At 40.0% G+C, this 16,501-nt stretch overlaps 1 protein-coding gene across 3 annotated transcripts in view; it reads left to right on the plus strand.

Annotated features, from left to right (window-relative positions):
* Positions 1-16,501, plus strand: part of KDM7A (lysine demethylase 7A) — a 50,742-nt gene that overhangs the window by 14,681 nt on the left and 19,560 nt on the right. For all 3 annotated transcript variants that reach the window (XM_079992343.1, XM_079992344.1, XM_079992342.1), the window contains exons 2-8: positions 1,667-1,752; positions 7,302-7,419; positions 8,157-8,317; positions 9,267-9,408; positions 12,876-13,062; positions 14,008-14,170; positions 16,125-16,212. In XM_079992343.1, coding sequence (XP_079848469.1) covers positions 1,667-1,752; positions 7,302-7,419; positions 8,157-8,317; positions 9,267-9,408; positions 12,876-13,062; positions 14,008-14,170; positions 16,125-16,212 — 945 coding nt within the window. The remainder of the gene's footprint in view (positions 1-1,666; positions 1,753-7,301; positions 7,420-8,156; positions 8,318-9,266; positions 9,409-12,875; positions 13,063-14,007; positions 14,171-16,124; positions 16,213-16,501) is intronic.

The following is a 16,501-nucleotide window of genomic DNA, read 5'->3' on the forward strand; positions in this document are numbered from 1 at the left end:
GTAGAAAGGATGTAACTCCTGCAGTAGTGAGTTTCCAGGCGAAAGGTAGTAAGAGCACTTCTGTGCTTTTATTGGGAAGTAGATTTAGTAATTTTCATACACCACCTCCTAAGCTGAAAAGAACTTGGAATCCTCTCCAAGTGTAATGATTCCTTCCTTTCATTGCCACCAACTGATTAGTCAATTGGTGTTCTGTTGTTGCCAAGCCAGGAAGAAGGCACTTTACCATTTCCTTTTCTTCAGGCACAAGGCCTGTTTGTGGCAGTCGCCTGTGCTATTTGGTACAGGGAGGAGGGTTTCTATCTTGCGCTAGCCTTCCACTTTGAGAAGAGTATACTTTATCTAAAGGAGGATAAACTGGGGAGGGTGGGCAGAGAGAAGTACTAATGTGCTTAATTAATTTGGTTAAGATAATATTGCCAATTAGCATAAGGAAACTATCCAATAGTGTGTGATATGTCTTCAGTTAATTGGAGGTATCCAGTCACACTTTTTCCTTCTTAGTTACAGCAGAAGTCTGAAGCTTTTTTTTAACTCTCTCTCTCTCTCTCTCTCTCTCTCTCTCTCTCTCTCTCTTTCCGTCTGTTTTAAAACTTGGCTTAATGTACTCTTGCTTTGACCTCTAGTAATACTTACTGTCAACATAAAAACATAAAGAGCTAAGGAAGAAAGAAAGGCAATGTTTGTTTGCAGTTTTACAATCTAATGGAAAAACAGCTTGCTATGGAATACATTATACCTGTTTAATGGTGGTGTTCAGATTTGTTGAATAACGGGCTGCATTTTCTGCAATATTATCAAATAAAACTTTGCCAAATGATTCTGTTATCTAATCCTTATGATAATTCACCTACCTCTCAATTTATGCCCTTACACTTTGATAAGTGAAAGATTTACGAGTTCTCTACAGTTTACTGACTATATAATTAAATTATAGGCATACAGGTCACTTGCAATTTGCATCTGGTTCGCCAGAAGTGGCTTAGTCATGCTGGCCACATGACCCAAAAGCTGTCTGTGAACAAACGCCGGCTCCCTCGGCCTATAGAGCAAGATGAGCACGCAACCCCAGAGTTGTCCGCGACTGGACCTAACGGTCAGGGGTACCTTTACATTGTGGGGATGGTGTGTATTCACAAAACCGCATATAGTTGAGCCCACCCCAAACAGTCCTTACCTTCTGGAGGTAGCATGCGAGACAGGTCTTACCCCACAAGCAAGGTAGAAAAGGTTTTGACTCTCTGCCTTGCTTACTGGGTTCTGGGAAGCTCAAGAGGGAACAAGCTCAAGTTCTTTATTTAGTAGATGTATACCTTGTCCACCAGACTTGAGCCCCGCCAAAAGTCTAACAATAACATGCAGCACCACATAAAATAACATGGTTTGCTCTGTTTCATAATTGGATTTCATCTGTCACTTGCCCGCAGCCATTCCTTAAGGCTGCAGCAGAGAAGTCAAGACAAAGGATACAGGGTGCCTCCACTGGTGCAGCTGAGGCAGCAACTTTTGGTGTTTCCTTTCCTTGAACTTTTGCACCCCAGCTGGTGATGAGAAGAACTTGTAACTTGTCCTAAGGTTATATATGTAACTTCTGATAATTTTCCTTAAAAGGTGCACTCGCAACTTAAGAGTTCCTGAAGATTTTTTCTTCTTCTTCTTCTTTTAGTTGTGTCAGAGTAGAAGAGCACCATGCTGTTGACATTGATCTGTACCACTGTCCCAATTGTGCAGTTCTTCATGGACCCTCCTTGAGTAAGTAATGATTTAAGCAGTGATGCATGTTGTTGTTGTTTTTTAAAAATAATTTAAACCTCACCTTTCAGTTCTTAAAATGGCCCTTTTGGGGGCTTGCATGTATGAAAAACACAGATATAAAAGCAAAGCCATTAATTACACATGGCAGAAAGAAGCTTAGAATAGGCCAAATACCTGGTGAAATAAAGAGAGTGCCCAAAAACCGTAAGAGGAGGCCAACTGAGGAGAGAGTTCCCTAAGGAGGAAGTTCCACATCTTTAGGTGCCATGGCCAAAAAGATTATTCCCCATGTCCCATGTAACCATATTTCTGAAGCTCAACAGGGCATGGAACTATGTGTAAGATAACGTGCAGTTTTGTGTGGGTGGAGATGGTACTGCAGAAATCCTGGTAGCAAATCATTTAGGTCTCTTATATATAACTACTGTATATAAGCAAACCAAAAGCCAGCGCAGATTAAACAAAACTGGAGTAATATCATCGCACCTTGGATCTCAAATGCCTTGCAACTCGAACATTTTGGCTCCCAAACACAGCAAACCCAGAAGTGAGTGTTCCGGTTTGTGAACATTCTTTGGAACTCGAACGTCTGACATTGCTTTTGGGGCTTCCAGTTGAGTTCAGGAAGCTCCTGCAGCCAACCGGAAGCTGCGCCTTGGTTGTTGAACATTTTTGGAAGTCAAATGGACTTCCAGAACGGATTCTATTCGACAACCAAGGTACAACTGTATGCTAAAAAATTTAAAATAATTTTCAGCCATTCTGATTGCATTTTGTATTGGGAGCAATATGAGTGCTTTTCAAGGGTATTGTAGAATGAATTGCATTCCAGATATAATGAAGGGAGGTGTGACAGTGGCCATATTTGCTTTACTGAGAAAAGACTGCTGGCATAGCAGCCTGACCTGTGCAAATAAACTGCATTATATGGGTTAGCCATGGTGCAGCATTCCATACGCACCAGTATTCTTATACCTTTTAGCTCCAAACTGTGGTTTGCAACTATGATTAAGAATTTTGCAAACTGTGATTTGAGTTACCTGCAGTTTGTGAAAGTTGACATAATGCTGCATCATGGTCAGCTCTGAACATGAAAGGGAAGTGGAGGAGTATGTGAGCATGTGGGGTCCTCCTGATCTCCTGTGTTGGCAAAGCTGGTTTCTTGACTTGGAAACATGCATCATAGATCATAGAATCATGGAGTTGGAAGGAACCACTTGGGTTCAACCCCCTGAAATGCAGGATTTTTTTGCCCAAGGGGGGTTCGAACCCGCAACACTGGGACGAAGTCTTGTGCTCTACCAACTCAGCATGTGTTTCTATAGAAACAGAAGAAGCATCTTTTTAGTCTGATGTTCACAGATTACATATAATACATTCTTATTCTAAACAAATAATGAGTTTACTGTCTCCAGCAATAGCTCACACAGTGAAACCCTTTCATCATCTGGTTCTAGAATGCCAAGTGCACTCTTAAAATGTGCAGTACTATATCATGTTTTCTTTACTGTTTGTTCAGAATGAGCTATAGCTCTAAATGGCGAGCTTTCATTCAGGAGAGTTTTACGTACTAGATCTTAGCAAGGCTATCCATTTCAGAATTTCCTAAAGGTTTGGTGGTTTTTTGCTTTTGTTCTGTAAAATGTGTCTGATCAGTAGCCCTCAGAATGCCATCATTTCCAGTATGAAGTTAACTATGTTATTCCTTGCTGAATCTTGATTGGAGTATCAGTTAAGCTCCCAGCCTCTTGGCCTGTTGTTCCAAATCTTCCTGGTGAGCTTGGTGTCCCTTTCAAGGCCCTGAAATAGGCTCCAGAATGCTAGAGCCATTTAGCAGATGGCTGTTAAGATTTGGTGCTCTCTGGCATGCACATATAGGACCTGTTGTGGTTGGTAGGAAACAGTCACACCCAACAAAGAACAGAGGATTCCTTTACCATGCAAGAAGGCCAAGCAGACCAATCAGCAGATCACTGGACTTTCTATGGCACTGTGTTAGAGGGTGATTGCCAGGCCAATCTGATTGTACCTGACGAAGGTACAGGGTGAAACACTCTGTTCAGGACTGAAAGTCTTAGCCTGCTTTGTGATTGTATTGTAATAAGAAATAGATCCATCCTGAATAAATAGATCATCCTGATTTCACGTATCTTGATCTGCCCAAAAAGCTGTAGTTGTGTAGTATCCTAAGAATCTCAATTTAGTTTTTGTCACTAATGGTAAAGCAAAAGAATCTGTTAGCCACTTTCAAATATCATTGAGGAATTGCATTTCGAAAGCTGCAGGGAAGCTTCTAAGACAGGCAGATGTGCTTAAGTTACCTTCTGGCCTTCCTTCTCAATCTGGGAAAGTTGAGGAGTCGGGTGGGTGTGCCTAGGACCCGTCCCCAGTTTAAGCCTCAAATAATTCCCTTTGAGAGGTTAACAGTTGGAAGATGAAGCTTAGGAACAAACTGAAATTAATGCTTCATCGACTTTTATCTATGATTTATTCCTGAATATTATTTGAACCCCCATTAAACATTAAGCAATGTTCAACATTGCTTCTCAGGGTAGGTTACAATGTTTATCTGTTTGAAAATGTGTTTTCTTAAGTGTCCTTTAGAAGGTGTAGTATAAAATTCATAGCTCGGGCTAATAAATAATTTTAGGGTAATTGCTTATAATATATTATACCACCTTGAACTTACGGATAAATGAGATGTTTGCCTTTCTGAAAGTTATTGCAAAGGTACACTGGACTCTAATAGATTTCTTGTTTTAATCTTTTCATATGTGTGATACTGTTGAATTAATGTTTTGTTTTTATTTCTCTTATTGAAGCTAGCCTAATATTTGTTAGAATAAATATTGAAAACTTTGACTACAGTAATCTTTACCTTTTTAAAAAAATGCAATTTATAACTACTGGCAAGTAATACTAGCCTGTTAATTCACATACCAATTTGTTCTATAGAGAAGTTCAGTTACATCAGAGGCTTTGTCTTGTGTCTTTTGTAGTGCAGCTGCCCACCTTAATAACTGTCAGATAACATTGGCTGCTTTCCAAAGTGGTCACTGAGCTTGAAGAAACAGGTGTGTACACATGGAAAGAATGATATGCATCATTCCACACAGAAATATGCACACCCAAGGCACACACGAAACGACTGCCACATGGAAGTCTCCTTTAAGTGGTTGCCTATGGCAGCTGCCTTGCTACAGCAAGCTGTTTTCGTGTATAATCCAGGCTCTTAATATTTGCTATACAGAAAATGTACCAAGTCTTTGTGATGAGCTGTCACATAAAATGGTTTGGAGTATGAAGCCAGTTTTTGTTTTTTGTTTTTTAAAAGAGCCGTTGAAAGTGGTTTCTGTGTATCGGCCATCCTGTGTGCACTGAACCTTCTCTAGACTGTGATCCAGGCAAAGCATAAACTTTGTTGCCAGGCCCATTGAAACCCTTTTTATCATGAAGTAGGACACAAACTGTTTGATTACTGTGCAGTTTCACTTGTGGTGTATGCTTCAGTTCTGCGTGACATGTTTTCCAACTTAAGTTTCAGATATCATACTACTTCTGAGTAGTAAACTGCAACTTGCAGTTGTGTTGAGAGAGATGGATGACAGTCAAGCATATATTGTAGTAATGCCCTTCTGCTCCTTTGATTAGTTGGAGTAATACAATCCATTGGTTTTGAAACAATGAAAGCTTAATGAGTTCAGAATGCCTAGATGAAATTACTAATACTCTGTCAGCGGCTCAGTGTGGAGAATTAAATTTATTTTTTATTTTAAAAAACCCATAAAGAACAGTAGCTTCAGTGGACACAAGATTTCATAAATACAATTAGTAGTAAACTCTTTCAGATGTTCAAAATAATACATGCTTTGAAGCATGTTCATCTAGGCATGGTTGGAAACCCCCCCCCCCAATACCTTTCAGACCTTCCTACACAACATGGAAAGGTTGGGCTGGAGTGGCGTGCCTGTAGCATGCTTCACACATTATTTTTGAATGCTTGAAGTGTGCTGTCATGGTTGACAGTTGGAAGGTGAAAGATAGGAATAAGATATTAGGTGGAATTCAGTGTTGCACTCTTCCAATCGTTCCACCTGTGCATGCATTTCACCTTACCAAATAGAACAACCCTCTTCTCCTCCCACAATGTGCTATTCTGAGGGTTCTTCTGACCTTCCACTTGAACCAATTTTGGGGGGTGCAGGTGGAAGAGGAGGGAAAACTCTTTTAAGCAAGTGGAAGCCCTTGCATAGGTCTTCCACTGACAGAGCTGGTTTAGTGAATTCTGTCCCCTGAATGTAATGCTTGAATTAAGAATGGCTAGGGAAATGATATAAATTCTAAATTTAGGGATTTTAATCAACATCTTTCTTTTACGGATATATCCACCACCTAAAATAATTAAATCAGTATACCTTTTTAATGTGAGAGAGAATTTAAATAAGAAGCTTGCCCCAGATGGAAAATTGTGAACCCCATATAAACCATGCTGAGATCCTAGAGTAAAGAAGGGACTGCAAATTGTTATAAATGCTTGTAGAGCAGGAGTAGCCAATGTGGTGCTCTCCAGATGTTGTTGGACTACAGCTCCCATCAGCTCCAGGAATGATGAGAGTTGTAGTGCAAGGGCTACTTTGGTTCTCCCTTTTGAGAGTACAGTATGGCCTGGTTCCAAGCATGTTTTTTCTGAAATAGAGAACAAACCCTGGAGCTGAGCACCTCTCTTCTAGCACTGCTCCCTTCAGTACTTTATTTCTTGCTTGTATTAAGCCAGAGTTTCTCTTCTGTCTCAACCATGGCTTTATGGCAGTTTACAGACCAGAAATATAAGCTAGGAGTCATAAGCCAGAAATGATGCAGCAAGAGGGGGAGGGAATACTCTGCCCAATGTTTGTTCCTGTTATTATTAAACTATGGTTTATGAAGCCTGGAACTATTATCCAGCTGTAACTTTAAGAAAATGTTATGAATTGTAATATTTGGCTCGTAATAGATTTTTCATGCAAATGAGTTCTGATGCTTCAGTTCTGAGTGTAAATGTAGTCTAGACTTTATATTAGTTTCTTTAATGATGCCATCACCCAGCTCATTTATAAATGTTTTTTTTTTTTTCTTCAATTCAGGGCAGAGGATGATTTATTCTCTAATTAATAGCAGGCAGCTTGTCAGAAACTGTCTGAGATCCAGTTTGGTGATGTGATACTTGGACTTGGAGACCTGGGGTCAAATCTTTGATTAGTTGTGAAGCTTCTCTAGGGTTAATCCACACTATTTAAAGCACACGGCTTCCCCTAAAGGATCTTGTGAACTGTAACTTGTTAAGAGTGCTGAGAACTGTAGCTTTTGGAGAAAGCAAGTACTTCAGTTGTATGATGTGCATATGTGACCTTGGACCCAACCATGCATGTTTAAGCATATCTTTCCTCATGGGATTTTTAAAAGAGAAAACTGGATAGTTCTCTTAAATGTCTTGAGGAAAGGGCCAGGTACAAATGTGGTAGTTGCAATTAATTTTAGAAGCTAATGTTTTAATCCTTACTATCTAGTGAAGAAGAGAAGGAACTGGCACAGACATGACTATACAGAATTTGATGATGGTTCCAAGCCAGTGCAAGCTGGAACAAGAACATTTGTTAAACAGCTACGTGCTCGCTCCTTCCCAAGGTAAGATAAGTTGCATTAGAACATATATAAGAGCAGGTGCAGAAAGTCTTGTCATTTTTTCTAGCTCCTTCAAACAACAGTTTTGTCTTCAAGCCATAAACTTTAACACACTAAAAATAATGGGCAGCTGAATGTCTTTTTGGCTAAGACATCTAATGGTGATGGTGATATTAATTACTATTGCTATTATTCATACAATTTGAAGTATTTATAATTAAAATTATTATTATTACATTTATTTATATCCTACCCTTTTCTCTGAAGGGACTCAGTATTTATAACCTGCCCTTCATTGAATGCTTTCAAACCCAGAATGGGGAACAATCAAATAAAGTAATAAAAATATGCAAAGAAGTAGTATACAAGAATTACAAAATCCATAAAAACAGGGCTATTAAATAACAAACAAATTAATAGCTCCAACATAATGCAAACAAAGCTAAACTAAGAGAGCAACAATTCAGATTTCCAGCTGACACTGGAGATACCAGTACTGCAAGAATTCTATTGACTTCAGTTGTTGCAGTGCTGATTTACAATGGTAGTAGTAAATGAAGCTACTATAAACACCCAGCTTAAGTATCTATATGCTATAACTGTTAGGGAGAATGAAAGCCTTAAATTTCAGAAATTGCATTGAAATTACTTGCTGCTCTTCTGGATTAGGTGTGATTAAATACTCAGGTTTTACTGTCATTTAGTTTTCAAATGTTAAAAAGTATTGTTGTTTTTTGTAGTGCTGATGACATCATTTTGAAAATGCATGGCAGCCAGTTGACACAAAGATACCTGGAGAAGCATGGGTTTGATGTTCCCATTATGGTTCCTAAATTAGATGGCCTAGGTCTCAGGCTTCCTCCCTCTACTTTCTCTGTTCTGGATGTGGAACGATACGTAGGTATGGTCTGTTATGAAGAACAGGGTAAAAACATGTGCAGTAATTAAAATGGTAATAAAACCAAGTGGGGCTGCCTAAGCTGATGTATGCAGTCACTAATGGAGTTTAGCCTTTGTCACTCTGCTCTGTGAATGTGGTATGCAGAATACTAACATGTCAACTCTTAGTCAGTGCAATGCAAGCAACTTTGTGGACAACTTGTGTGTAGCTTTAGGGCCCCTTCAAATTAGATCAAAAAAGCGAAAGCAGCCTTTTGGAAGGATGAATATTCACACCTAGAAGTTTAGACATTACATTTTTTTGCCTGCATCTTTACTGTGATAAGGTTTGAGAACATTTAGTTTAAGCTGAGTTCTCTACACTTTACAATTTCAAAGATGAAAGCTTTTAAATGTGTGATCCAGTGTTGTGCAAGCAGGTTTCTCTTTGCTTCTGTCTTGCTTCCTTCAAATTTTTCCAGAAGGGTTCCCTATTGTCAGGGGCAGATTTTGGGGGATTCAGATAGGAAATGAGAGCCCCCTTGTGTATTGAGGCCCATTCTGCTCATGCACAGACAGCATTAGATGACACCCTCTATATTTAGACTACACATCAGATTTAGTGAGATTACTCCAACAGTAAAAGTGTGATATCTACATTATCACTAGCTCTGAAATTGTAGTTCTAGGTTGCTGGTAAGACTGATCACTTTGTTGGGTAGTGAGGGATAACCTTCAGGTTTCTATGAATTTCCTCAGTGCTTCACAGTTATTCCTTTTACCTTAAGAGAGCATTACAATATAATAAAATATGTCTTGTTCTATATAACTTAATTGTTGCTTATTTTTTAGATTACTAACTACTCCTTTTTAAGAACACTAGAAATGTTATAGAAAGCAATATTTTGCCAAAATCCCTAGATGTGACTTTCAGTTATGTTTATTGGTGATCCTTGTTTTCTTTTTTACAGGTGGTGATAAAGTGATAGATGTTATTGATGTGGCAAGACAAGCAGACAGTAAAATGAAGCTCCATAATTATGTTAAGTATTTCACAAATCCTGACAGACCAAAAGTATTAAATGTGATCAGCCTTGAATTTTCAGATACAAAGTGAGTATATGGTTTTTACACATTTGTTTTGAAATCCTATATCAGGAAGTGGATTACAATATAATTCCCTGGCTTCTTAAAGGCTTGCTCTAATTAAGTAGGAAAATCAGTCTTGGAGGCTGGCATTTGGCAATATGGAGATTGGCAAATGAAAGTACAGTGGTACCTCGGGTTACATATGCTTCAGGTTACATACGCTTCAGGTTACAGACTGTTAACACATAAATATTGCTTCAGGTTAAGAACTTTGCTTCAGGATGAGAACAGAAATCGTGTTCCAGTGGTGTGGCAGCAGCAGAAGGCCCCATTAGCTAAAGTGGTGCTTCAGGTTAAGAACAGTTTCAGGTTAAGTACGGACCTCCGGAACGAATTAAGTACTTAACCCGAGGTACCACTATAAATATAATTGGCCTGCTTCTCATGTCATATTCATTTTTTAAAAAATAATATTTATTACTTTTCAAACTTACAACAGACAAAAAAAAGAACAAAAGAAGAAACAATACAATGAACAATACAAAACACAACCTGAACACTAAATTAAACAAAACAAAACAACAACAATTTTAAAAAAACCATATAGCATTTCATTTCATTAGTCTATCTTTCATTCCCTTATTTCATCGACTTCCTCTCACCTCCCTTTTTGTATTCCACTTCTGTTACTTGTTCCATCTTTCTCTATTTTTATCATTATGAATGTCTTAACATATTTTTAACCTTATTTTCCATTAATACAAAAATACTTATTTATACTTAACTCCTTATAGCATTTCTGCTTAAACCATAAAGTTTCATTCCAACAATTTTCAAACACTCATTAATTTTACAATATTTCTGTGTACAAACTTTAGACTTTCCCAATTGTCTACCACCATCTCTTCTCCATGGTCTGGGATTCTGCCAATCATTTCTGTCCATTCCATATAGTTCATCAACCTGGAGATCTTCTGTCCGAGGCTCTTAAATCTTTTCCAAGTCCCTTCTGCAATTCTTCTTCATATTCTTTAATGCTGAAAATGCTGAAAAGCAAATCTCGGGGAGGCCCCAACCCAGCCATGCCCCAATTTCCTCTCGACAGGCCAGCCAACTCTCCACAGCTAGAACCAAGGTCCATACAATATCTCAAATCATGTTTCAAGACTCCTCCAGATCCAAAGACCCCCACAACTCCAATCACCTCCTGACCCAGATTCAGAACCCAAAGGTCAATAAATCCCTGCACGAAAGAGTCTATCCAACCTTCCTTCTCCAGTGCAGGCAGGGCTCCAATCTTCAAATTCTGACTTTTTCTATATTCATTCATAAGAGGCCTCCATTTATAGTCCTCGATTTGCCTCTGAAAGGCTGGGGCTTCCACTTTCGATTCAACATCCACAACTTTCTCCTTCTCCCCAGTTTGTCCTGTCAAAGTAGTTTCCTGTATCAAATCCTGAGCAGTTTCTGTATTAATGGTCACTTTTTGTCCCAAATTTATCACTTTTTGTTCCAAGTTCTCAAGTTTGGAATTCATAACATCCGTCTTTTTCTGAAGCTGTTCCAGCGAGTAGCTTATCTTACATAAAACAGTCACTAAAGCTCCTTCTGTCAACATTCTTAAAGTCCAAGGCCAATCTCTAATTCTCACAGCTCTTATCTTGCAGCTGGAAAAAGCCCACTCTTGTAACAGTTTCAAAAGCTCCCTCTAGAGGGAAACAGTCTCCACTTGTATCTATCCTTTCATGCGCATTTTAAAATATAAAGTTAGTTTCAATTTTCAATTACTTTTCCTCCTTTTTGAACGCAGAAGAGGACAATGGAAACAATATATTTCTCTTATTTAGCCATCTGTCAACATGCTGTCCGTTCACAGTCAATGAACTCTCCCAAAACATTATTTCTGCTGGCAGCCCTTTTCCAGATTCAGAGCAGTGGTAATTTAATTTTTCACTCTCTCCTGCAGGCTCCCTAAGTCCAAAATTTCCCCCCTCTTCTCCTGCTTCCAAGGGGGTTTTTTAACAGTTTTAACCGATGAGATTTAATCCTTTACAAGATACTTTCCAAGGCTTTAACTTGCAACGTCTTTGCTTCAATCTATTTACAAAAGGGGAAGGCGGACTTCCTGTTTAAAACCTTTCCGCTTCGGTGCCAAATTAATGAATTTAAAGATCCAATTTTCCGTTCTATTCACGGGTAGTTGTTTAGAGTCAAATTGTCCACAGGAAAAAGTCAGCGCTCTCCGGCAACAGCAATGCGGCTTCACTCCGTGAAAGAAGCAGTCGATTCAAAGCACCACGCCGCTCACCCCACTTCGCTCCGGATCCCCAAATCAGGGTTTCCCTGCGAGTAGGGGAGGCGCAAAAGGTGCCAGCCGAATCCCAAGCTTCTCCCGCCTGTGATTTCAGCGGGTCTCCGCCTTCGCCGTGGCGGTCAGACCCTGATTTCCACGGAGCAAATTCCTCCCGATCAGAGGAACTCCGCCATTGCCTGGAGGCGCCAACCCGGAAGTCCATATTCAACCATACTTTACAACTATGGTTGAATGTAAACTAGCAGCATAAAGGTCCACCTTGCTTAAAATTCCCCAGGGTCCTACTGCTTCTGCTATGCTGCAGGTGAAGCAACCCCAAGTCTGGCTTCTTGTGTCATCCAAACCTGCAGTTTGGAGGAAATGAGCAATGGGTTTAGTTGACACAACAAGTAAGATTTGGGCTTGTTTAATCTGTGCAATGGTAGCAGTGTATTGGGAACTTTTGAACAGTGTACAGTAGCATGCACTCATTCACATTAAGCCACAGTTTGTTTTATCTTGTGGTTTAATGTGGTATGTAAAGTAAAGGTAAAGGTAAAGGTACCCCTGCCCGTACGGGCCAGTCTTGACAGACTCTGGGGTTGTGCGCCCATCTCACTTAAGAGGCCAGGGGCCAGCACTGTCCGGAGACACTTCCGGGTCACGTGGCCAGCGTGACATCGCTGCTCTGGTGAGCCAGAGCCGCACACGGAAACGCCGTTTACCTTCCCGCTGGTAAGCGGTCCCTATTTATCTACTTGCACCCGGAGGTGCTTTCGAACTGCTAGGTTGGCAGGCGCTGGGACCGAGCAGCGGGAGCGCACCCCGCCGCAGGGATTCGAACCGCCGACCTTTCGATCGGCAAGCCCTAGGCGCTGAGGCTTTAACCCACAGCGCCACCTGCGTCACAGTAATTTGATTATGATACCTTTGTCTAAAACTTAGCAGGAATTACCCTAAAATAACTTTGTTTGAAGGAATGAATGAGTACCATTTGATCTTTTAAGGGTAGCATCTGAGAATATGCTAAATATTAATTGGTTATATGAACCGCCACCGCCACTTTTGACTTCTGTAGAGCTACTGTACTTAATTGGTGCAGATAAAAACGTCGTAGACACTGGTTGTATCTGTGTACCTTCACTAAAATTCATTCACTGTGTTCTTATCTATTATTGTATGTGTTTCTTCTTTTAAGGATGTCTGAATTAGTGGAAGTCCCTGAAATCGCCAGAAAACTTTCTTGGGTTGAAAACTACTGGCCAGATGATTCAGTCTTTCCTAAGCCTTTTGTTCAGAAGTACTGCTTAATGGGAGTTCAAGATAGCTACACAGATTTCCATATTGATTTTGGAGGCACCTCTGTCTGGTATCATGTTCTCTGGGTAAGATAACACTGCTGATTTCTAAATATAGAATGTACAGTATTCATAATGGGTTTAAAAGTAATAATCTTGAAGGGTTCTTGCATGCACCAACCTGGTTCCAACATAACAATAAACTAAACTACAGCTTAGCCCAAATGAGGAAATGTGAGATGAGATTGTGTCTGCTTTGCTCCTTCCCAGTCATTTTGCTGCTTTAATGCGCTAAGTTGTGGTTTGGCTTAATGTTGTGTGCAATATTTCCAGTCAAAAGTGAGCTGTAACTAAGGTTTGTCCTGTGTCTTACAGTTTGTCTGGGAGAGCTAAACCATGAGCCCAGGTTTGGACAACACACTAAGCCAAACCACAGTTTCATACAGCACAATGCAGCAGCACAATGATTGGGTAGGAGCTAAATGGCTCATGTTTGCTCATTATTATTATTATTAATTGAATTTACATATTGCCCTATACCTGAAGGTCTCAGGGTGGTTATGAATGACACTGTTGAAACTGTTAGTTCAATTAAGGTTTTAAGTTTAACCACACTGGGCATTTTGTGACTATTGGCCTGAGAGTTTTAAAATTGTTATTCTGAACACTAATGGGTGTGATAGCTGGAAAAGCTAATAAAAACTGATCTCTTCCAACTTCATGCTATTGAGTTGTCTGTTTTGCTATGCCCAGAACATTATTTCTAGGCCTATCATGTTCAGTTGGGAAGGAAACTAAGCATTTTCATTCCTATACCCCTTTCCCAACTTACCAAACCTGATGCACTCAAAATGATGTTGGGCCTGCAATAGGGTTGATTGGAGTTGCTGTCCAACAACATCTCTGGGCCACCAGTTTGGGAAAGCCTGCTTGATCCCATCATCTTCTTCTACCTGTCCTTAATTGCTACTATCACAGTTTTATTGTGTAGCAGAGACAAATTTAACCTCATACAATATTTTTTATGTATAGGGTGAAAAGATATTCTACTTGATCAAACCTACTGATGAAAATTTGGCAATCTACGAATCTTGGAGTTCATCTGTCACCCAGAGTGAAGTGTATTTTGGAGATAAAGTTGACAAGTGTTACAAGTGTGTAGTGAAGCAAGGACATACTTTATTTGTTCCCACAGGTAAAATGCTTTCCTCAAGGAATAATCATGCTCATATCTGTTGAGTTTGGTGGCTGGTGTTCAGAGGACTCTTTAAAAATCAATTTTAAAAAATGTGCTAATGTGTTTAGCAATTATGACCCAATTTAGGATAAGGAGGGACGCAGGTGGCGCTGTGGGTAAAAGCCTCAGCGCCTAGGGCTTGCCGATCGAAAGGTCGGCGGTTCGAATCCCTGCGGCGGGGTGCGCTCCCGTTGCTCGGTCCCAGCGCCTGCCAACCTAGCAGTTCGAAAGCACCACCGGGTGCAAGTAGATAAATAGGGACCGCTTACTGGCGGGAAGGTAAACGGCGTTTCCGTGTGCTGCGCTGGCTCGCCAGATGCAGCTTTGTCACGCTGGCCACGTGACCCGGAAGTGTCTCCGGACAGCGCTGGCCCCCGGCCTCTTGAGTGAGATGGGCGCACAACCCCAGAGTATGTCAAGACTGGCCCGTACGGGCAGGGGTACCTTTACCTTTACCTTTTTTAGGATAAGGAAGTTGAGTAATTATTAAAAGTTCCCACTCAGAGGCTGCCTGCTGTGTCTGAAAGATTCGCTGTTCTGGACTTGTCTCCATCCAGTCAGCCTCTGCTGGGTGCCTGAGTCTGAATGGGTGTGGCTGAAACATTGAATCTCTCATGGCACAGTGGAACAACTTGTCCTTAGAATTGTTAAGAGTGTCTGCATGAATCGCTGCTCTGGGATTTCTCCTTCAAGTGAGGATGCCTGTTCAGATCAGTGACTCACACAGACATACAAGGTCTAGACTCCTCTGAGTGTGAGTAATTTCTTTTTCTCACACTCGAGTCTACTTTGAATGTAAAAATAAAGGATTTCTAAGATTTTTAACTAGGAAACTAAGTATGCCTTAGGTAGTTCTATTTGAAAGGCAACATTTTAAAGCAAAATAATTTAATGTGCAGTGTGTAACCCTAGTCAACCCTAGTCAACAAAATAAAACATATCTCTGATACTGGGATTTAGCAAATCCTTTGGGAGAGAGCAGTGTGAAATAGTCACCAAGAATATCTCACTATGTCGTTTTCAAACTTGCCTTATTGATGCCAATACCATGAGGTCACTTATGGTCATGCTTGACTTGTGACAATTCTTTTAGTATGCAAGGTCACATTTATGAGGGATTTATAGGTTGCTACAACCACCATCTTGAAGTGTGCCTGAAAAACTGCCAAACACAGTGCAGATCTTATTACTGGTAAAATGTCCTTCCCAATGTGAAAGAGGGAACCACATTCTTCAGCCAAGAGCTCAGCACAGATGGTATTGTAGAAGTCTAGTCATGGTGTAATGAGAACATAATGAACTCCAGGGCTCCAGAGAAAAAATCCAGAGAAGCAATGACCATCCCTCCACTTCTGTGCTGTCTTTTAGAATTTCCAACTGCATTAACTGACCTATTTTGAGCATATATATTGGATATTATATTCCACGTACCACTTAATGATTACACATGGGGCGGTTTTTAAACACCGTGCAAGAAACTAACACAAGAAAAATATAAATTGCAATTATATGAGCTAAGGAGGTTTCTGATACTAGGGTTAAACTCTTTAGACAGTGTTTCCATTCAGTGTGCCATAGACTTCCGTTTCAAGATTGAGTTAGATAAAATAAACACTTTTGACTTTTATCCTGGTACTTCAGTTTGTTCCCAGCTGGAGCTGGAAGAGGCTTGGATTTTGGGATTCTCCATTTTCACACACTTTCTTCACCAAACTGCTACACTTAGACAGTTTAATAGGATGTGCATGTCTTTCACCCAGTATGATTAGTGATGTCAATATTGTTACAAAATATTATCTTGGAGGTCTTCAAAGTATCAGTCTTATGCTGTGTTTTGTTGAAGTCCAAAATGTAGGGCATGCGAAATATTTTGTAGCAGGGATACTCAGGTTCTACTTACCTGTCATTTCAGGCTGGATTCATGCTGTGCTCACTTCTCAGGACTGTATGGCTTTTGGAGGAAACTTTTTGCACAATCTCAATATTGGCATGCAGCTCAGGTTTGTATTGGAGCTTTCTCTTTTTATTATGTATCTTCTCCCATAAGCTTGAAAATATTTTTGTCATTCAGTTTATACATAATTGATTAAATGAGATTAAATGACACAAGACACTAATTAAAGAGACAATGCTGCTATTCTGCCAGGGGTGGACTGAATATTGCAAGAATTATTTCCAGATAGAAATGAATAGTTTGTTCTGTTCCACTTGCCTTTGAAATTAAACAAGATAACATGGAAGATTACATCAGAACAAACTGAAATTTGGCAGGCAAAACTCAGGAACTGG

The sequence above is a fragment of the Podarcis cretensis genome (assembly GCF_951804945.1).
Source record: "Podarcis cretensis genome assembly, chromosome: 10".
NCBI classification, from domain to species: Eukaryota; Metazoa; Chordata; class Lepidosauria; order Squamata; family Lacertidae; genus Podarcis; species Podarcis cretensis.